The sequence below is a fragment of the Paroedura picta genome, chromosome 10 (genome assembly GCF_049243985.1).
Source record: "Paroedura picta isolate Pp20150507F chromosome 10, Ppicta_v3.0, whole genome shotgun sequence".
NCBI classification, from domain to species: domain Eukaryota; kingdom Metazoa; phylum Chordata; class Lepidosauria; order Squamata; family Gekkonidae; genus Paroedura; species Paroedura picta.
In genome coordinates this window covers 50,785,610-50,807,609 of record NC_135378.1, presented here as the reverse complement: position 1 = coordinate 50,807,609, position 22,000 = coordinate 50,785,610, and the positions used below count along the sequence as shown (strand labels likewise).

At 41.6% G+C, this 22,000-nt stretch overlaps 1 protein-coding gene across 2 annotated transcripts in view; it reads right to left on the bottom strand.

The window, feature by feature from the left end:
• Positions 1–5,590: 5,590 nt before the first annotated feature.
• Positions 5,591–22,000, bottom strand: part of GATB (glutamyl-tRNA amidotransferase subunit B) — a 56,602-nt gene continuing 40,192 nt past the window's right edge. For both annotated transcript variants that reach the window (XM_077300101.1, XM_077300100.1), the window contains 4 exons: positions 18,833–18,966; positions 17,947–18,025; positions 10,245–10,376; positions 5,591–8,137 (listed from right to left, as the gene is read on the bottom strand). In XM_077300101.1, coding sequence (XP_077156216.1) covers positions 7,988–8,137; positions 10,245–10,376; positions 17,947–18,025; positions 18,833–18,966 — 495 coding nt within the window. In that variant the 3' untranslated portion in view covers positions 5,591–7,987. The remainder of the gene's footprint in view (positions 8,138–10,244; positions 10,377–17,946; positions 18,026–18,832; positions 18,967–22,000) is intronic.

The window sequence follows — 22,000 nt, the reverse complement described above, 5'->3', positions numbered from 1 at the left end:
CAGAGACCTTCAGCTGAAGCTAATATGTACTGTTCCATTACATGATTTCTGTGATCCTTACATGATTTCAGCACCCAAGGTGTACATAGTACAAGTGGTTGCCTTCAGAGTCCCCAAGGTTTTGTCAGATTCCCTCATGATAATTGGATTACAATGATCCTTTAAAAAGACCACATCGTGTACTGGACATTTCTTGTGTCTTAATTGTGTTACAACCAGCATGAAATTGGAACATATTCCACAAATTTTCTCAAGGAAAAAAGAAAGCAAAAGCATTACAACAGGTCAATCATCAGTTCCGTGGAATGTAAAGACTCAGACTTTAGAGTCAAGAAAAGTCAGCAGCTGTGCCCAAATTTTAATCCTCACAGAAAGACCTTACAGGGGCCTTTTCCAAGTTAGCAACAGCCATCTACAGAAACATATACATTTATAAGTAAACCATAAAATGTGGGCATGCAGACTGGTCGTAACCCATATGACTGCAAAACAAAGATTTAACCTCACTTTGCTAGTCTCATTTACGTCACATGTCAAATCCACACCAGCCTTGCAAAACTCCTTTGAAATCAAGCGCTGCAGCATTCTGGCGTAATTACCCGAGGCATGATTATAGCACTAATTCAAGCTGTAGTGTTGTAATTATTCCTATATAAATGCCATCTCAGGGAAAGTGAAAATTGCGTCTTGGTTAATGTGGCTTTGGATTCCTTTGCATAAGTAAGCAATTTGGGACAGTTTAGTGATGGGTACTGGCCCAAAAAGGCACTTTAAAAGCAAGCTAGAGCTTTGAAATACCACTTCAGCAATAACGGTTAACAACTTTCTGTTAACAAAGCCAGCTTAAAGAAAGCATACTGGTTACTTGCCTGCTGTGCTGGTTAAACCCTAAGCCTATCTATACTTACTTCTCTGGCAAGCTGTTCAATTAGCATCAATTTACTCACTTGTAAAGGTCTCTCTCACACACCTAGCAATATTTCCATCTACATATTTATAAGATACACCTTCACAATCTACTTCAGCATCTGATGATAAAGTAGAATTTACTTGTGAAAACAAGATGGCACAATCAATTTTATGATGCTTTGGTGTTGCTGAAGCCATAATAAGTAGGAACCGTGGGACAACAACTGAAAATGCTGGGGGGGAAAATTCCCTAACAGTGTCAAACTGTACTGTGCAAAGGACTCTCAACCGAAAGAAAAAACTTGCATTATTTTTACAGTGATGTTTTGCTGAAGGCCAGGGTAGGTTCAAGCAAAATATGTCCATTGCTTCCTCCTGATCTGCACTAGGCCAGGAACAAGCTGGGCCTTGATGTTGCAATGTCACCTTCCACACTACCTGAGGCAACCACCAGCTGATTTTCCTTGGCCTCAGTGGACGTTGACCCTCAGGAAAAACCCAGTGGGCCTGTGCAGTGAGAAGGGAGACTTGCCAAAAATTGCCACCTGCTCTTAAGAAAACTTGAGTGACCCAACTGTAAAAACAAATAACTTTCAAGTTGATGTTATAACTGAATTGTAACTCAGTCTCATTTTAAAAATGGGGTTGGATCATGTGCCCTACAAAGGGAGTGAACTCATGGAAGGACCGTGGTCCACCTCTTCCCACAGCAGAACTGCACTCCCCTGAAAAGCAACTCTTTTGTAGGGATGGGGAGGAAGCTATTGTGGGCAAGTAACTGGACAAAACTTTTGCCGGGGTAAACAGTTTTGGTAGATCTGGATGTGATTCTGTGTTATCTTGTCAATGAGCAGTTTGTTCTGTTGATTTATTCAGATCTGTTGCTTAAAAACTTTGCAAGAGCACAGGTGAGAATTCAGCCCATTTCTGTTATTGTTGCATTGTCCATCTCTCAGGAAAGGCTTGGGCATGAGTAGATAAAAGGCAACAGCAGGAAGAAGTAATAATTCCTCTCCAAATTGATATTTGGAATGTATAGGATCAATCCAGAAACTTTTGTTAGCAGGCACAGCCAATCAAATAGCCAGAAGATAACGTGCTTCTGAAAGCTGGACATTAAATACAATGGGTATGATTTTATGGGGTTCAATTGTAGAATGGGGGCTTACTAGTTTAAAAATACCCCCAACACTGTGAAACTGTGTTGCATAATCAACTGTACTCTTCTGTCCCCAAATATTCCAGGCACCCTGGTTTAAAAAATCTTCTTTAACTTGGCTTTATATTACTTCTAGACTAGACGAGAGTGGTAGAACTATGTCTATTCTGCTGTAACAGGCTGGAAATGAAAATCTGCAGAAAGAGCTTCTTTGGTCCTCACTACCACATGTTGTTTGATTCTTCCTAGAGAAGGTCTGTGCTGCGTGGAACATGTACTCACAAGGCCATCCCTTATTACAATAGATATGGTAGAGACAAGCCCTGACCTTGAGAGCTCAGGCTAGCCCAATAGCATCAGATCTCAGAAGCTAGGCAGGGCTGGCTCTAGCTAGTACTTGGATGGGGGATCTCCAAAGAATACCAGGGTCGTGATGCAGAAGCAGGGAATGGCAAACCACTTCTGAATGTCTGTTGCCTTGAAAACCCAGTGGGGTCAATATAAGTCAGCTGTGATTTGATAGCACTTTCCACCAATAGGGAAGACAACTTCAGGGTGTTTTTTTCTTTTATTCCCTTTTTTCTTTGCCATTGCCTGGACTTCCTTTGCTGTCACCTTTCCAAATACTAACCAGGGCTGACTCTGCTTAGTTTCTGAGATCTGATGAGATCCAGCTAGCTTGATCTATACAGGTAAGAATTAGATCAGGCCCATTGTAGGACTGGGTATTTAGGGGCTTCCTGCTTGAGCTAAGAAGAGCCCTGCTAGATCAGACGAGTTGCCCATCTAGTTCAGCATCTTTTCTCACACCATGGCCCTATAATTTTCTGGAGGTTCAGCAACGGGGCAGACTAAGACTTGCCCCTTCTGGCATTGGGATGCATAAGTTAACTGCCTTTGAACATGGCGTTTCCTTTCAATCACTATGATTTGCAGCAATTCATAGACTTTGCCTGTAGCCATCACTAATCCTCTGGCAGTTAATTCCACATTTTAGTAATTTGCTGTGTAAGGAAGTATTTCCTTTTGTCTGTCCTGAATCTATTGTCCATTAGATTGGATGCCTTTGAGTTCTAGCTCTCTCTTCACCCCATGCATAATTTTATAAACCTCAATCATGTCCCCCCATATATGCAGACCTGAGATGATCAGCTGAAACAGCAGTAGCTGAGAACTGAATATGCCCAAATAAAAACTGGGAATATTTGAGCTTTATTCAGGTCAGCTATACCAGTAGCCAAGCAGATCAAAGAATCTGTAATCGGCTTAAATATTTTTTTCCAGTTCAGTTTAGCTGAATGCACAGCCCTATTCCAAGCTCTTAATATATTTCTATGCTGTTTTTCCTAAGACCAAAAGAGAAAGTCTTCTACCAACCCAGTTCAGACAAAGCACTGAATAAGAATTCAAAATTGATTCCCATGCTACTGAGCTAGCCTTCTCAATAACCATGCAATTAATGTGGTAGACTAAAATGAAATCTAAAACTGCAAATTCAGATGCAGCAAAACTATGTGAAATTCTACAGCTCAGTTTATCATGTTGATCTGAACTGCCAAAGCCACACTCCCTACTGGAAATGCAATTTTTGAGCTTGCTCAGATCATTCCAAAACATGGACCCATTATCACAGCACTGTATGTACCTGCTGCAGAAATGCCGAGCAGGGCTTGACTGCAGCTGTAAAAGTATTTTTGGAATGAAGAAGAGCATTCTATATGGTTTGTTGGTTCAGTTATGAACATCTCTAGCACCTTAAACTGGGCCCAAAAGCTTGCACGCAATCAACGTTATGTACCAGCTGTAGCTTCTTACAGGCAAGCATCAAAGGCAGTAGTTGGCAGAAGTTAATATTTGATGTTACCAAGGCATGGATCAGTACAGTAAGCTCTCTTTGAATGTCAAGCACACAAACCAAATTCATAAAAGGTTTCCTGTCACACAGTTGTCTAGAAACACGCCCAAGTTCTAAAACTACTGAATCTTATTTCACTGATCATGTTTTATTTTAAAGGCAAAATAATTTAGTGTGGTATTAGAACAACTCCAGTCATTTTGAGATAAAAGGAGCATTCATGCTTTTTTGATGAGGTTATCAGCTCCATTTTCAATGATGGTGGGACCTTCCCTCCTCCAGCAATGCATTGATGGCCCAACAAAATTTGCTTGTTGGGCTTAGCTATCCATACTGGTTACATACCGTATCTTACGAATTCACAATGCTGAACATTCCATCTGAGTACTTTATCTTTCCCAGCAACTGCACCTGGGGGGCCTCTGTTTCTAGTATCCTAGGTAGTAGTACTATATTCACCACAGTGTCTTAGATGATTAGGCACAGTGGATCATGTAATGAGATCAGTAACCTCTGCAGGAGTGAAAAACACAACTGGAAATGAGACTCCAAGCTGCTGTCTTAACACAGAATGTTCTATGCTCTTGTAAAATAACCTTCCAAGCCACCTTTGTGCACAAGCAAGCACCTTTCTTGACAAAGTTTCGATACCAAGTACTTTGCTTTTGAATCCTTTTCATTGTTTAATATTTGCCCACAGTGGTATGTATTTTTCTGTTGTTGATAAGCTCCTGGTTTGTTACTACAGCGTTTCAGCTAGATAAGAAATTCCAAAAAAGTCAGCTCTAGAAACCTAATTGCAGTTGCAGTTGTCAGAGCAGGGGTAGTCAAACCTGTGGTCCTCCAGATGTCCATGGACTACAATTCTCATGAGCACCTGCCAGCAAATGCTGGCATATGATTATGCCCAAGCAAAAAGTATACTCCAAATTAGCCATTTTGACTGATCTTAAGTATATCTGAATAGAATTACACACTCCTGAAATTCTAAGAGCAACAAAAAGTTTAAAGTTATTGATTATTCTCTCTAATGACTGTTTACTTTTTGTTAATAAAGAAGGGAATAAATGCAAGACCCTTTCCGGGGCTGCATTACAGCGATTGGCCCTTTCTTCTGTTGAGCCTGTCCAGGCCCTGATGGCCAGAGGATGGCACATGGGGTCCTTGCTACAGCCAGCAGAGATTCATGAATCTCTGGAGATCTTGGTTTGGAGGTTTGACCAACTACAGTTTGCAGCCAGGAGCCATTCTGCAGCTGTTGGGGCCTGCGTGGACTGCTGCCCACAGAAGGACCAGTGGTTGTGATGAAAGCCTGAGCACTGGATGAGTCATGCCTCCTTCCACTTTTTGAACTGGCTGGCAGTTCTTAGTGAGTAGTACTAACCCCAGGCCCGGATGGAAGGAGTTCTCTGAGCCCTGTGTGGCAAAACAAAAAGGTTGTTTTGCCTTTCATGCCGAAAATCAAGAAGCAGGTCATCCTTGTTATAGATTAGATTATTATAGAGCCAGGTCATCCTTGTTAAACATTAGATTAGATTATTATATCAGATTATTATAATGTTCCATGTAAAATTACATAATGCTCCATGAGCTGTATAGAATGGGCAGTATAAAATCCAAATAATAAATAAATAAATAAAACTTGGAAAAGCTGTTGGGGTACAGAATTTCCTTTTACATTTCAAGTTTAATTTCAGGTGTCCAAATTTCCAGACCCAAAAATTGTGCCTAAAAGTAATTGTTAAAAGAACAAAATGCCCCATCCCCAATTCTGGTAGACTAGAAAACCCAAGCCACAAATTAGAGAATATCCGAAGGAGTATGCACTGCAAAAATCTGTCCTACTCATCCGTAACATGGTCATAATAGGGCCCAAATAAGAACCTGACATATAACTGCATGAGTGATGCATGTGGAAGGCTTCAGCATGTTAATGAAGATGCAGAAAGCCTCTATTGAAGCCTTTGGAAACTCCCACCCATTCAGGAAACCCTTCCAGGCTATCAAGAAACCCTGGTTGAGAAAGCTTGCTTTGCAGCAAGGGATAGATATACAGCAGATTGATATATTATGGGAAATAAATGGAAGAACAAAGTTAACTATTCAAGTCCTCTGACGTATGGTTTAGGATTTATACTCCACATATGTTCTTAAACATGAATTCTATACATAAAGTAAATATAAAAAGTAACTATATATGCATACCCTTTTCTAAATAAAAAAAATAAGGAGCATGTGGTAACCTCCTTTGGTTTGTCATGGAGGTAGTGGAGAGAAGTGGAATATCAATGGCTAATGTTGGGCAATTTAATGCTCAGCGAGGCCCATTATGCACGGTCGCCGAAACGGCGATTTCGGGTCACATGGAAAACGCGGAGGGGGAAGAAGCGAAGCAAATTGCTTATGCACGGGACGGGACGCAACGGTGGCAAAACCCAGAGTAACCGATTATGCACACGGCGACCCCGGCGCCACTTCTGGTTGTGCCCCGGTCAACCAGAAGCTGCGCTTTCTCCCGCGTTTCGCTAACGCGGATTTTTCAGTGGCATGCACCAAATCTGCAGCCAGTTGCAGCCGGCACCGTGCGTTATCGGTGATTTTAGTCGCCGCCATTCCACCCCAAATGTGCGCTATTCCCCCCGTGCATAATGGGCCCTATAGAGACAAAAGTCAATTAGAAATAAAGTATCTAGCTGTTTGTTTAAACATACAAGTAAAAGGTCAAAAGTGTCAGCCGTTTGATCATCACTAAATCCATTTTTTCCAGGGAAAAAAGTTAATGTAACATTGTTTCATATTGTTTATAAAATCTTAAGTTATTTTTGTGCAGGACTTTTCTTCATTAAACATTTCAAACATTTTCAATTGCCCATTTGCTACTCTACAAGGCCTCGAAACCTCAGGCATTTGCTTTCTTTCAGTATGGCCAAGAGTCTCTAGAAGTTGTTAGAAACCTGGAGGACTTGCTTGAAAGACTCATCATAGCTTCTTTTGGCTTCAGTCCAAAAGCAAAATATTTCTCAGCAGTCCTTGAAGCATTGAATAAAGGGTAATTCTGGGAGGAGTTGGCTTAACATTCCAGAGAGAATGCAACTGATCTGCTTTAAGCTGCTTGGCGGCATTTTGTTCTACACTGTAGAAGTTGCAAGAGTCTGATCTCTCAGCACAACAATTTTTCAGAACGTGATTTAAACACACTGCTTTCAAGAGGGCTCCTTATTTACTCCTTAGAAAAAACAGAGACCACAGCCTCCATTTTCACAGAAGAGCAATGAATAGAAATGGCTGCTAGAGGAATGCAATGTCCTCTTTTTCCATTCAAGAGTCAAAAAGAACATTTCATTTGCCAAAGGAGTTAAGCATGAGCAGTGTGACTAGCAAGCTATGAAAGATGAATTTACAGTAACTGTAAAATAATTTAATCAGAATTTAATCTACAAAGAGACTTCCTGACTAATTAGGAATCCTTTGTTTTCTTTTCACTTTGAGAGAAACAGTGGAAAAGAAATATTACACCCATTCTCAGGTAGTCTAATGGAATTCACAGTTCAGAGAAGGCAGAAGAAAGCTTGTATGCCATTCCTGGTATGCTTGGCTGAGAGGAGGAAAAGATGAGGGGTACAAAGCTGCAGGGACCATGCTGGGAGTTGGACAAAGTGTTGCTGAGGAAACAGTAGCATCAAATCCATTCAAGTGGAATATCTTCTGTATGGAGGCCCAAGGATGGAAACAGTGGCACAAACTGACATTCAACTGGAGTTCTATGGTGGTTCTCTGCAACCGTTATCCACTTAATTATTAATTTTCAGTGGTTATGCAAACAAATGGGATTTTTATCTGTTGTTTCACTAAATGAAAACTCTTGTCCTGATTTTACATTATTTTGCACATACATTGCTTTCCAAGGAAAGACTTGGTCTCATCACAGCTTTCGTTCTTTCACTGGACACCTTATTCTCTGGCTTGACACATGTTCCCCAAAAGCAGTTACTATCAATCAGTGATCAACCAAGCAGGGAAGTCTCTCAGCCATTTGGTTGCTACAGTTGCATAGGTGATGTCACCTAAGGGGCTTTTTTGGTGGGCTGCAATAATAGCTGTTTCTCCAATATTTGTTTCACAGTGACTGGATCAGATGTTCGATTGGTTGCTCTTTGGACCTCTCCAATCAGCTTATTCAGCGCTTTTGTGTTTCCCTTTTTAATCGCTTCCACCTTGAAAGAGAAAGTTCAAACTATTAGATCCAGTTCTGATCATCATTCAAAAGCAAACACTCAGAATAGCTTAAAGTCAATCACAGAACCATGATTCCCTACTATTCATGTATATCCCAAAGGAAAAACATCCTATTACTTTCAGCACAAAATATGACACTTCAAGTAAGAAGTGTAAAATGCAACAAACTTACAATTAAGCTTGTGGCTAGATACCCATTTTACTGCTGCTATAGATTCCTAATATATGAACCCATTCACATTTCTATAGAACCCTGAGGAGTTTGCCTTTATTTGAAGATTCCTCATTTGCACACCAAAAGCAGCCCTGGAAAATGAGAAACCAAACTAGGCTTTTCCATTTTTCTAGCTGAATACAAGTGGAATGCAGAGAGAAAGCATTATGAAATTAGATTTTTTAAAATAATAAGTTTTATCCACAAACAAAGGTGCAAAATTAGGACACTCGGGGGGGAAAACTAGATATGACAGCATCCTCAGGGCTGTCTCAGGCCCATTATGCACGGCTGCCGAAACGGCGATTTCGGGTCACATGGAAAACGCGGAGGGGGAAGACGCGACGCATACCGGTTATGCACGGGGCAGGGCGCGACGGTGGCAAAACCCAGAGTAACCGATTATGCACGCGCCGATCCGGGCGCCGCTTCTGGTTGCGCCCCGCTCACCCGGAAGCTGCGCTTTCTTCCGCGTTTCACTGACGCGGCTTTTTCGGCGGCATGCACCGAAGCTGCAGCCACTTGCAGCCGGCTCCGTGCGTTATCCGTGATTTTATTCGCCGCCATTCCACCCCGAATGTGCGCTAAAACCCCCGTGCATAATGGGTCACAATGATACTGCTGTCATTTTAAAAATGGCATTTCCCGTAGCTGCTGTTTTGGTACTTGAAAGGGTGTGTGGGTGTGTGTGTGTGGGGGGGAACAAGAGCACTTTGCTGTGGCCCTCCAAACACTTTAAAATGTAGCTGCAAGAATGCCACCCTGTCAGGATCTCCACCCATTGCATCTTTTCCCCTGAGGCTTCAGACAGGAGTGTTGTTGAACAGATGTGTGGAGAGACAGTTAATTGGTCACTGGACTTAGAATGGTTTTAGTTGGGGATGGTTATACTTTATTGTGGGGTTTCAGTGTTGTAACCCGCTGCAATACAGCTGGCTGGGAGCAGCGGGTAATAAATTCAATAATAATAATAATAATCATAACAACAGAAAGGCTACTGGCCCTTTATTAATATGTGATGAGTGGACACAGAACTTCTCTTAGAACCTGAATTAGTGTCTTCTTGGTACTAAAATACACTACAGAGAGCTGTCATCAATGTTAAAACAGCCTTCCCCCCTCCCTCCATGGGATGTTACTCTGGAAACCTGGTAATGGACCTTTAGCTCTTATGTATTTGATTAGTTCCAGTGTTCTGTCTAGCTGTACTTGGGCTTGAATACTCATTGGTAAATACAGAGTTATTTTCATCAGCCACTGCAAATGATTTAGCCATGATGAAGGTCAGGCAGACCCAGTGCAGGCTCATTTTCTTTTTCAAAAGCTCTCTGGAAGCCCACGGTAGAGATGCGGGTGTGGGCGGCATTGTTCTTGGGAGATGTTAGCATTTTACGAGCAACCTACATACCTAGACAACATTTCACTTCACCTAAGCGAATCATTACTACATTCTCCACTCTGTGCTCCAGGGAGCCCACAAAGCACTTCTTTCTTATGAAGCTAATGCTAGGTATTTGAAAGATTTCTTTAATTTGCTACATTTTTTTCTGGACCAAAAAACACACTGTAAAAGCCTAGGTGTTTCATATTTGAACGTTTTATGCTTTCTCTCATACTTGCAGATGCTGCTTTATTATATCAAGGACAACAAGAAATACTCAATTTATTTAGCATGTGGCTGGAAGATGTTAGTTTAAAATTTACTTTCCCTGGTGGCCACTTTGCACTGCAATTTTCTCATTTTGTCGTAAAGAACTACTGAACAAATGACAATGCAAAAGTCAGATGTCCTGCAAAATTTTTTATCACTACTGCCCACCCTCAAGCATCAAAGCCTCTTGGTTCCAATTTTTGGAGGTTATCAATATCACCTCTTTCTGATGGCTGTCCATCACAGCTTGGCAGATGTGCTCAAGCTCACTCTGATGAAGCAGTTCAAGTTTCTTTTCTTTGACAATCAGAGTTGGAGATTTCCCCTTCTCGTTCCACATTATTTCCAACACCTATAACATCAAGGGAAGGGATGATAAAAAAAAAATCAGGATTTGTCTTGAGAAGTGAATTTCAAAATTATTAAGGACAAAAAGGATAAAATGACTCCTGTCCTGGGTCAAATCAGATCTCAGGGTATGGGCAAGGAAGCCAGGAAAATGCTTGCAAAGCCACTAATCGAAGAGTTCCCCTTATAAACAGACAAACCTCATTTCTGGATTTCTACTTTGACCTATCAGAATAAGCAAGGTATATGCATGTAGGTCCAGGTAGGGGTTACACATCAGAAATGGGAACTGAGACGGCTAGAGCGAGTTTGGAGGAAACCTCGAGAACATCTTATAGAATGCAGATGAAAGCCTATGAGATGGCGGTGAAGTCAGTAAAACGCAATTTTTACTCGGCTAGCATCGCATCTGCAGACTCACGCCCAGCTCAATTGTTTAAGGTAGTTCGATCCCTCACTGCCCTGATTGAAGGGCAACAAAACAGTAGCCAATTGGACATCAGCTGTGAGGCATTTGCGAGTCATTTTGCGGACAAAATCTCGACACTCCGCCACGACCTCCCTCCAACCTTAGATACAAAAAGTGAACTAGAGGCCCCTTGGCCGTCTTTGGAGAAAACTATGAGTAACTTCAGACGACTCACGCTGACCGAAGTGGACAGGATTCTACAACAAGACCAACTACATGCCCACTAGATCCTTGCCCATCCTGGCTCTTGAAAACAGCTGGCATAAAGATAATGGGCCCCCTCTGGGAGATAATCAACCTATCTCTAACAACAGGAGAATTCCCGGAGGGTTTGAAAGAGGCTGTGGTACGTCCACTGTTGAAAAAAACATCTCTAAACCCACAAGAGCCTAACAACTACAGGCCCGTCTCGCACTTAGCGTTTCTGGGCAAGTTGATAGAAAGGGCAGTCGCTAACCAACTGACAGAATACCTGGAAGAAGCTTCGGTCCTAGACCCATCCCAGTCAGGGTTCCGGCCTGGCCATGGGGTAGAGACAGCACTAGTCGCCCTGACGGACGACCTCCATCGCCAGTTGGATCGAGGCGGGTCGGCACTGCTGATATTATTAGACCTCTCAGCAGCGTTCGACACAGTCGATCACGAGCTTCTAGCTCGCCGCCTCATCGATGCTGGAATACAAGGGACAGCCCTTCAATGGCTGATCTCCTTCCTTCAGGATCGTGGACAGAGGGTTGCAATAGGAGAGAAAACATCAGACCGCCGGCAACTTACTTGTGGAGTCCCACAAGGAGCGGTCCTCTCTCCTATCCTATTTAACATCTTCATGCGCCCTCTCGCACAACTGGTACGGAAGTTTGGGCTGGGTTGCCATCAATATGCAGATGACACCCAGCTCTTCCTCCTGATGGATGGCCGCCCTGACTCTCCCCCAGAAGCATTAGCCAGCTGCCTGGAAGCAGTGACGAGATGGCTCAAGCAGAGTCGTCTGAAGCTCAATCCTTCAAAGACGGAGGTCCTGTGGCTAGGTAGGAAGGGCCCATGCGAGGAAGCGCGCCTGCCTACCCTGGATCGCATGCAGCTCTCTACGGCTCAGTCCGCCAGGAACCTAGGCGTGATTCTGGACGCCTCCCTCACAATGGAGGCCCAGATCACATAGGTAGCGCGGCTGGCATTCTACCATCTCCGCCAAGCCAAACTACTAGCGCCCTACCTGGCCCCGGAACACCTAGCCACAGTGATCCATGCGACGGTCACCTCTAGACTGGACTTTTGTAACTCGCTCTACGCAGGCCTGCCCTTAGCCCTGACCCGGAAACTACAACTAGTTCAAAATGCAGCAGCCAGGATCCTCACGGCAACACCGTGGAGCTCCCATATCCGATCTATTCTCCATCAGCTGCAATGGTTACCAGTTGAATTCCGGATCAGACTAAAGATTTTGGTAATTACCTTCAAAGCTATACACAGTGTACCTGAGGGACCGCCTCCCCGCCTATGCCCCCCAAAGAGCTCTACGCTCTACTGACTCCAATCAGCTAAGGATCCCTGGCCCTAAAGAAGTCCGTCTGGTCTCGACCAGGGCCAGAGCATTCTCTGTTCTGGCCCCTACCTGGTGGAACGAGCTCCCAGAGGAGATCAGGGCCCTGACGGAGCTTAAACAGTTCCGCAGGGCCTGCAAAAAGGAGCTCCTCCACCAGGCATTTGGCCGAAACCAGACGTAAATCTACAGCGACCAAGGGCCCCTGCTCCCCCCCACCCCCCCCTCAGAATTCAATCAATAAGCCACCCCCCGCAAAATCCCATCAACAAGCCCTGGACCTGTTTGTATTACGATTGTTTACTGTTATACTGTGTTGTGTTTGGTTGCAATTGTTGGTTATCAATGTACATGTTCTACAGACTGTTTTATGTATGGTTCTCTGTTATAATGTAAACCGCCCTGAGCCTCTGGGGAGGGCGGTATAGAAGTATAATAAATAAATAAATAAATAAATTTTAGTCAGCCAGGCAAGCATGAGATTCATGACTTTAAACCATATAAACCATATGGTTGGGCTAGGCCACTGTTCTCATTCTGATCTTCAGACTCCTAGAAGTGATAGTTAAGAATTGAAATAAGATTAATTCTCCTGCTTCATGTGTACTATTTCATCCTGAATCCTATGTCTTTAATATATAAAACAGGTAGTTATAATGATAAATGGGTGTCATTCTGTTCCTTTTCAATGTACATATTTACAGGTAAGGAAGATTTGATCACTCTGTTAAACACCGAGTCTTACACTGGATTTGCATAGTACGGTTGGTAGCATATATTAGGGGACACAGATAAAAAATCTAGTACATAAATAAATGAAATTGCAAAATGCATTTGGGACAAAAATGATAATTAGCCAGGCAACTATCATTTGGCTTCTAGTTGTCAGGGAGAAAAAAGGGACTTTAGCTACATAACAAAGGGAGATCACTGCCCACTGCTGCATAGAAGCTTATAATGCAAAATCCTATGGCAGCTCCAGTCCATTTATCTGTTACAGTAAAGCACAGATGGATGAAACTAACTGTCCAGAATAATTATTAGTTAGCATTACTGTGATTCCCGGCTTTGTTGCACAGCACAGATACCTTGGAAGAAACCCTAAAGAAGAAGCTATTTATAAAAAAGCAATTTCTATGGGAAGTCATTTTCTGTATTCCCATTCCTCTGATTTCAGAGGTGGAAGCTGAAAAAGAGAGAAAGTCCTTAAAAAAAAAACAGCTGCTTCTGCTCGATCCTGGACTGAAGACATAATTGCATGTTTGGGCAATAACAGCCTGCCAGTGCCAAAATGACTGTCATGCCGGAAATTCAGTGCACTAATCTATTGATGCTAAAAAATGGGAGTCTTTAACATAATGCTCCCAGCCACAATTATCAATCTTTACGCACAAAAAAAGATTAAAAAGAGATAGCAGGGCTAACCATGCTATAAATCTTCTGCCAAAGTAGAAGGGGAATTTGGATCACCTGGTTGCATGTTCGTATACTGCTTCAAAGTATGCAGCAATATACGCATTGATGCTGTTTAGCTGCAACTAGCTGTGATTTGAATTCGTCAGCTTTGACCCAAGTCCCACAGATGAAGCTTGCTACTGCATTCCTTTGCTGGAGGCCATGGGAGTGTACTAACATACCAGCTCCACGTAGCCACCGTGCAGCCACCATGTCCTGCTTGTGTTAGTGTTGAGGGCCAAAAGGCATAGGTTATAAAAATGGATGGTAAAAATAATTAGAGTGGCTTCCTGGTTTACATTACAAAATACCAAAGACATTGTGCTTCATGTTCAGGTTTATGACTCCTAAAAATAAGCATAGATAAGTCATGGCCACTCCCTGTCCATCTCCTCAGTATAGTAAAATAGCCAACCACCTGGGGGAAAGTGTTCTATCCTTTTAATAGAGGCTTACTGTTTAGATATGGGCAGCTGAAGTTTTTCATAGCATGGGAGTTATTTACCAATAATGCTACATGCATTCCTATTAATTCTCTATTAAAGAACAGGGCATTTTCTCCAGGTCACAGAAAACCCTACCTTGAATGTGTCTCTCGTTACAAGCACAGGAATACTTCCATGTGTCTTCTTTTCATTTTTCATATTTCATATTTCGCTGATCTCATTTTTAGAACAAATCTCTTGATACGTGCCAGTGACATGGTTTGAGCCTAAATCTCACATGGAATTATGAATCACCTTTCAAGCAGTGATTTCCAAATGAGCTAGTGCAACCCACAGCAGAGGATTTTTGTAGTTGTGTTAGATCCAATATGTCAATGGTGACTTCCTGCTTGGGTGGTGGGACAAGCAAGCTTCTGTTCTGACATTGTACAATTCTACTGGGAAGTCATTTTATTAGAAAGTAGGATGTCAACAGATGACTCTGCTACAAAGGTTGTCCATGTGGCTGCATTAAGGCTTGCACCACCTCAATCAGGTTTATGGAACAGTCCTAAGCCACCCTTAAAAATAGTACTTTCTGCTGAAAATACTGCTTTGGATTTAGGACCAGTACAAAACTTTAGCTCAGGTTTCTGGCTTAACAGACTGAACTGAAGTCAACATTTTGTAGGAAAAGATCTGGATAAAGACCCCCATGAAAACCATAGGAGAAGATGCCAACGAGGGGCTGAAATGTCCTGCTGTGTGGAGATAGGCTAATAAGCCACTAAATGGGGGGCACCATGACCATGGAGTGATTCCTTGATTGGTGTGCAGATAGCTTTAGAAAAGGTTTGATTGGTATGTTTGGTTATGTTATAATCACATAACACAGCCAGGTCTACTGTTTGGCACATTCTCAGTGCCATGCATCATTCCACAAATCTAATAAAGTCTTCATCAATTTGAGCTTGATTGACTTGTACATAACTTGAAGTGAAGCCTTCTGAAATGGAAGCTTCCAGCAGCTCTCAACAGTGTCTGTCAAGTATCTATATGCATGCATGCTTTTGTTTGCCTGACCCATCAAATCCTTCCATCGTTTCCAGCTGGATCTGCCTCTGTTGCTGCAGTTCAGTCACCCCCCACTCCCAAATGTAGCAATTCATCAGCTGTTGCGTGTGCGCGCGCAAGCATACATTTGTGCCCTTAGGCCATTCAATCTCTTTGCCTACTGCTGGGAAATGTTAGAAACAGTTATTCTTCAGACATCCAGCCCACCTAAGTCCTCTTCTAAACATGACAAGGGCTCTGCTTTTTATAGCATTACTCAACGGAATACTGTAATAAACACTTCCAATGTTACGCCATTATTAGCTGGCATCTTGTTTAGACATCATGTTAGTATTAGGGTAGCTATATGCATGCAAGCTAAGACTGAGTTTAAATCTGAACAAATTAAAAGACACCCAGAACTCCATCACAGATAAACACACACAACATAGACATTATTTTATACTGTATTAAGTATGTATGTATGGATGCAAATATTAAAATTTGGATGCCTTCTTTAAGACAGTGGGAATCTTTTGATAGAGATCCAGATGTCAATATACTTGAGAACCTCTTCACACTTTACAGAATACTTACAAAGGTATTCCAAGGGAGAAAAGTCACTTTTAGGTAGATTGCAATGCTATATAAGTTCGTATAGTGAAACACATACATGTGTTGGGAAACCACATGCTTTAGATAATGGTCTCCCAGAACTTACATATTGTTACTTACACCAAGCAAGGCAAGTCCAAAGCATAATTCCACTAAGTTTAAGTCTCCATCTCTTACAAAAAGTGGCCATTTAAACTTAGTGGAATTATCTAAAAATTGTGAAATAGCCCCCCTTCCATATTTATTTAAAATATCAATATCAACTGTTTACTGGTAGAACAAAATGTGAGTCCAGCGGCACCTTTAAAGCCATGCACATGAAAGCTCATACCCAGAACTTTGTTGATCTTAAAGGCACCACTGGACTCAAACTTTGTTTACTGACAAGTAAAACATCCTGTGTACAAGGAAACAACTGCACAAAGCAAAGCCTGCCAATGAGCCAAAGGCAAACACCACCTGCCCTATTTATACCAGACACAAAATGTGCCCCAGGGAAGCAAGCAATCAAAACCACTTTGGTGGCAAACTATTGCATCTCAGAGTATCAAAGTACTTAGCAAGTGGCTCTTCACTAACTGTCATATGAGAAAAGAAGCCCTATTCGGCTCCTCTTTCATCCAATGAACACTTCTGTTCATTGATAGGATAAAGATTATACTACTAAAGATAACTACTGATTCCAAACTAACCAACATAGCAAATGAACTACCACACTGAAAACGCTGCAATAGATTTGCTAAAAGGTCAAAGGCAAACCAGCATAGAAATTGGTGGGAGGGGGGAGGGGGAGAAATTATTGTTGAAAAGATGGGCTGAAGTTGAAGTTGGAGAGTTAGAGATACTGCTGTATTGCACGGTTATATTTGCTTTATCAAGCCAATGTAAACACAGATGTTCAATTTTTCACCTAGCATCTCAGATGATCAAAAATCTTACCCAGACATTTAAGGGCCATTCACAATCTAATTTAGTATCACTCAACTGAAGAACCACCTCTTAGGTCTGAAAGCTGCACTTTTGAACAAACAGCCCCAAATAGTATACACTCTATCCCACCAACCTGGCTTTAAATCCATTTTAATCTCTCCCTCTTATCTTGAAGATATTGAAACAGTAAATCATGAACCAAATTCCAGTCACTTCCTAAAGCATATTAGGAAAAATTAAAGGAAGGGGAAAAAAGATGCTGGATTACTTTATTTAAGAGAAAATTCTCATAGTGCCCTGTATTACTCAGTGTTCATAAAATGAAGAAACATTCAGCTGGCTTGTTGCAGAGGCTAAATCCTACTTGGGGAGAGAGCCAGCTTAGTGTAGTGGTTAGGAGCGTGGACTTCTAATCTTGCAAGCCAGGTTTGATTCTGCGCTCTCCCACATGCAACCAGCTGGGTGACCCTGGGTTTGCCACAGCACTGATAAAGCTGTTCTGACCGAGCAGTGATATCAGGGCTCTCGCAGCCTCACCCACCTCACAGGGTGTCTGTTGGGGGGAGAGGAAAGGGAAGGTGATTGTAAGCCACTTAGAGGAGTGGTTCTCGACCTTCCTAATGCTGCGACCCTTTAATACAGTTCCTCATGTTGTGGTGACCCCCAACCATAAAATTATGCAAATGTTCTGCTACTGTACAATGTCATCACGTATAACCCATGCCCCACCATCAAAAAAACATTTAAGGCTAAGCTTACACAGAGATACAGTAAAGCTTGCTTCTGTCAGATCATTCAAATTAAACACCTGCTTCCAAGGGACTGTCATTCAGATTACATGCCACAATTGAGACCAAGGTTGCACCCTGGTGCATATTTGCTTGAAAACAAGTCCTACTGAACCACGTGGGACTTATTGCTGCATAGTGATTCAGTAGATCGGCCTACAACACCACTCAGCTTTATAGCATTGAACATAAAAAGATGAAAATTGTGGAAAGACTAAATCATATGAATTAGGGACTGAATTGCAATGTAAAATAATACACACAAGTGAAAGATAATGTTCTGGAAAGGAATCACTTACTTGTTTGGCGGCTGAAGAGGAAATTGTTCCACTTTCTAGAAGGTTCAGAAGTTCAGCCAAAAGAAGAGGACTGATTGGACTAAACCACATAAGTTAGGAAAGAAGAAATACAGCACAAACTGTTAATAATCTAACTAACAGTTTTATCTTGATTATAGATGTGCAAACTCTTTCCCTTTATTTCCATAACCATGTTTTTCAGTATCAACAGGATATCTGTGGAATTACTCAATCATTTTTGATTTTTTGCAGGTGGGGGTTGTTTTTGGCTGCAAAAGCACAAAGTGTTGTATGAGCTGACTGGCACAACATTTCACTGCTGCTTTGATGTGCACACAAATGAGCATTCTGAAAAGAGGAAAGGTGGATATGTGCAAACCCAGTCTTGGACTGTGCCAGTTTCCCCTCTTTCCTCCTAAATTGTTTGGTCTTTATGTTGAACATTAGCATTAACCATAGGTGCCCCAATCCAGCAGTATTTAAGAAAGATTACTTGTTCAAGTATGGATAAGGAAATTCATCTGAAAGTGTGCTAGAATTTGCATCGCATTCAGAATAATGCCATGTAGACAGAATCTATACTATGGTATGTATAATATTACTATTTCAGCTTCCTCCCTCCTGTTTGTATAAAAGTATGTACATCTAGCCTCCAATCCCCACCCTCCATGAAAAAGTATACTGAAAGTAAAGAAGGCTGGGGGTGGGCTTGTCTACTACAGTGGAACAACAACCACTCAAAACTAAACTTGATGGATTACTATGACATCTTAATTCTGGTACATGGACATTTAAGCACAGCACAACACTCAAACAAGGCCTTAAAAAGTTACTAACACAAAAGAGTGTACAAAGTTATACTTGATCAAAGATTTGAAAGTCTCACCTTTCTTCTACCATTATGTTATGCCGTTTCAAATAGCCAAGTATATCTTTCAGAATCCAGCCAATAACTCTTTTGGGATTCATCTGTGTAGCTGTTATCACAGTTTCAAAGAATTCCATCAAGCCATCTTCATTCTGTAACAAATGGATAAGCAACATAACACGCACAATTACAGATTATCTTGGGCAGAGGTTTGTGGGCACCTTTAGAATTCTGACAGTGGATGGTGGGCACAACCATAAAATGGCTGCCATAAGAAGGGGAGCCAGGCAGAAGGCAGAGCTAACCACACAGAGGAAACTCAAGTGCAGGGGAAAAGAGGGGTAATTAAAAAAAACACACCAGTAAAGAGAAGTGAGATAGAATAACATTAGTATTGTGGTGGCACCTGCTGCTGAAACAATGTTATTTTAATCTGCCTAGCTAATTGTGTTGGGAAAGAAAGAAAGAAAGAAAGAAAGAAAGAAAGAAAGAAAGAAAGAAAGAAAGAAAGAAAGAAAGAAAGAAAGAAAGAAAGAAAGAAAGAAAGCACAGAAACCTTATGTAGTATCCTCGATTCTCCATGTAAAGGGGGGAAATGCTGTTCAAACAAATTACACAGATGATCTGACAGTAATGGTAACAAGAGAAACAAATCATATCTACAAAAATAGAAACACATCTTAGTTATGCAATAACGATGTCTTGAGTCTTGAAACACATATTATGTGACATATTCATGTAGGTTCACTTAACTTATTGTGAACAGATTTTCAAAACAATTAACTTGCTACAGCTCCAAGCCCAGGTAACAGAGAATTAGAAAGGCCCTCTATAAGATTAAACAGAAGACAATAAATGGCCAAAGAGGTTCAACATCTGGCCGATGAAAGGGTGGGGCCAACCTCCAAGTGTACCTGAGAGAATTCTGTTAACTCTTTCACTCCCAGATCCTCTTGCATGCAAAATACCAGTATCTATTAAATATGATCTCCACTGACCTATTGGAAGTCCTGCAGGGCAGGAGCTCTATGTGGTCCCACCCATGTTCTAAAAGGATGGAAAGGTTTGTGAGCAGCATAGCACCCACAGGTACCACGTTGGGGACCCCTATTCATTGCATACACAACAGTTGTATCTTCCTAGCTTTTTGGCAATTCTCAGCAGTTCACTGGTTGACTATACTTTAAGAAACATCACAGTACCTAAAAACAACCACCATGGAATAACAAAAATATGTCAGATATGCATTATAGGTGCCTCTCTGCCAGTTATTCAAGAGCTAACTTGCTGACTTCTGATTCATTACTGAAATTCATAAAGAGAAATTTTGTAGGTGAAAGCAGGAGTGAGCAGGTAGGTTTCATATTGATAAGTAGAGAAGATACTCCTGGTTTAACAAAGGCTCACATAGAGGACATTCACCAATCACCTGCCCTCTTGAAAATCCCATTTGCTCTTTCTCCTGCAAAATCTGAGAACTATTTATTTATTAAATTTATATACCACTTTCCCATATGGCTCAACATGAAGGTCTTAAGTGTGTTAGGATACTCACATTAGAGAAAGGACACAGAGTCCAGAGGAGCTCATGTGGGCTATGTATTTGCATCCATTTAATGTGTTTCTATTTAATTAGAACAAGGAGACATTTGAAAGGTTTGCAGTAGCCTAGAGTGCCAAAATCCTGCTCTACTAATTATCAGATTATCATAACTAATCTTGAGATTGATACTTTCTAAAATGGTAGGAACAGATTTAAACCACAATAATCCAACTGTATAGCTAGGTTAGAACTGGCAAACTTTAAAAAACATACACATGAAGTCAGAGTATGTTGCTCTCCCCCTTTCTTCAGGGGAGGACAAATAACAGTGCTGCCACTGCAGGTTTTGGAGCAACACAGTTAACTGCTAAAAGTAATTTGTTAAGACTCATTAGTCGGAATGTGCATGTTTCTGTCAAACTTGTTTTTAAAGCTGAACCAGACTAATCCTGAGTGACAACTGGAACACTTACTTTCTAGGGCTTGCCATTTTTATAATACAAGAAAATCTCAAGCTTCCTTTTGCTTCCAGACAGTTTTTATAACCGTACTGCTGGGAAGTTGATAAAAAATGCAAGGCAGACTGAAGCCCACAGTCACCCAACAGAGAGCACTGGAGTAATCCTATGACTCATAGGAGAAATGTTTCTCTTTTAGACAGAAATCTCACCCAAGGCAACTCTGGAATGGTATTCATTACTATCCAAGGCTGAGCCAGTTCTCACGAATATCCTAGACATTGTCCCATTCAGTTCAGTCGGTTTTCATCAGGAAAGTCAGTTTCCGATTCTACACACATGTTGCTAATTGAGTAACAAGATATTAAAACTGACCGTAAAAGAAAGTTCAAGTATTTAACATCATAAAGCTCAGGATCTGCCTACTGTGCCTTTGCTGCACATTCGGTTCAAGCAAATATAGACAAGTGGGGCTCAGGCAGGACAGCCCCTAGGCCACTCAGTACCACTGTTACTCAATCAACAGGCCTAGGTCCGATTCAATTGGTTGAAAGCTTCTAATAAAACCTCTGTCACTCCCAGCTAGGAACATTCCATTACCATGGACAGCAAGTACAAGACACCATGTTAAAAGCAACCATTTTGCCTGGAGAAAAGGCTCAGAATCCAGTGCTGCACAATTCTGAAGAGGACTTCTGTTTGAGAGTCTTATACCACATATTTCTGACTGGAAGTCAGTCTGCGGTTGTGGTGAGCGTGTTGGGATAAGGATCTGACAGATCCAAGTTTCTCTTTCTGTCACAGAAGCTTGCCGGATGACCTTGGACCAGACATACACTGTCAGCCTAACCTACCTCTCTGGATTGTGAAGATAAAATGAAGGCAAGGAGATTGATGTAAGCCACTTTGGATCCTCACAGCCCAAGGAATGACCTTTGTAGTTTATAGTTTAAATTAAATGAATTAAGTAAAATACTGGCTGCCCTCAGATAAAGCCCATTCAGAACCAGTAGCAATAAGTAGCCTATGTCACTCAACTCTTCCCCAAGGGCAAAAAAAGAAAAGAAAAGAAAAAAAGAACAGACTATTGAGATTGTACTCTGCATATGCATCTCCTGATGAAGGAATATTGTATGCATAATTCATAATCCCGCTCTGGATGGCCTAGACTAGCCTGATCTCTTA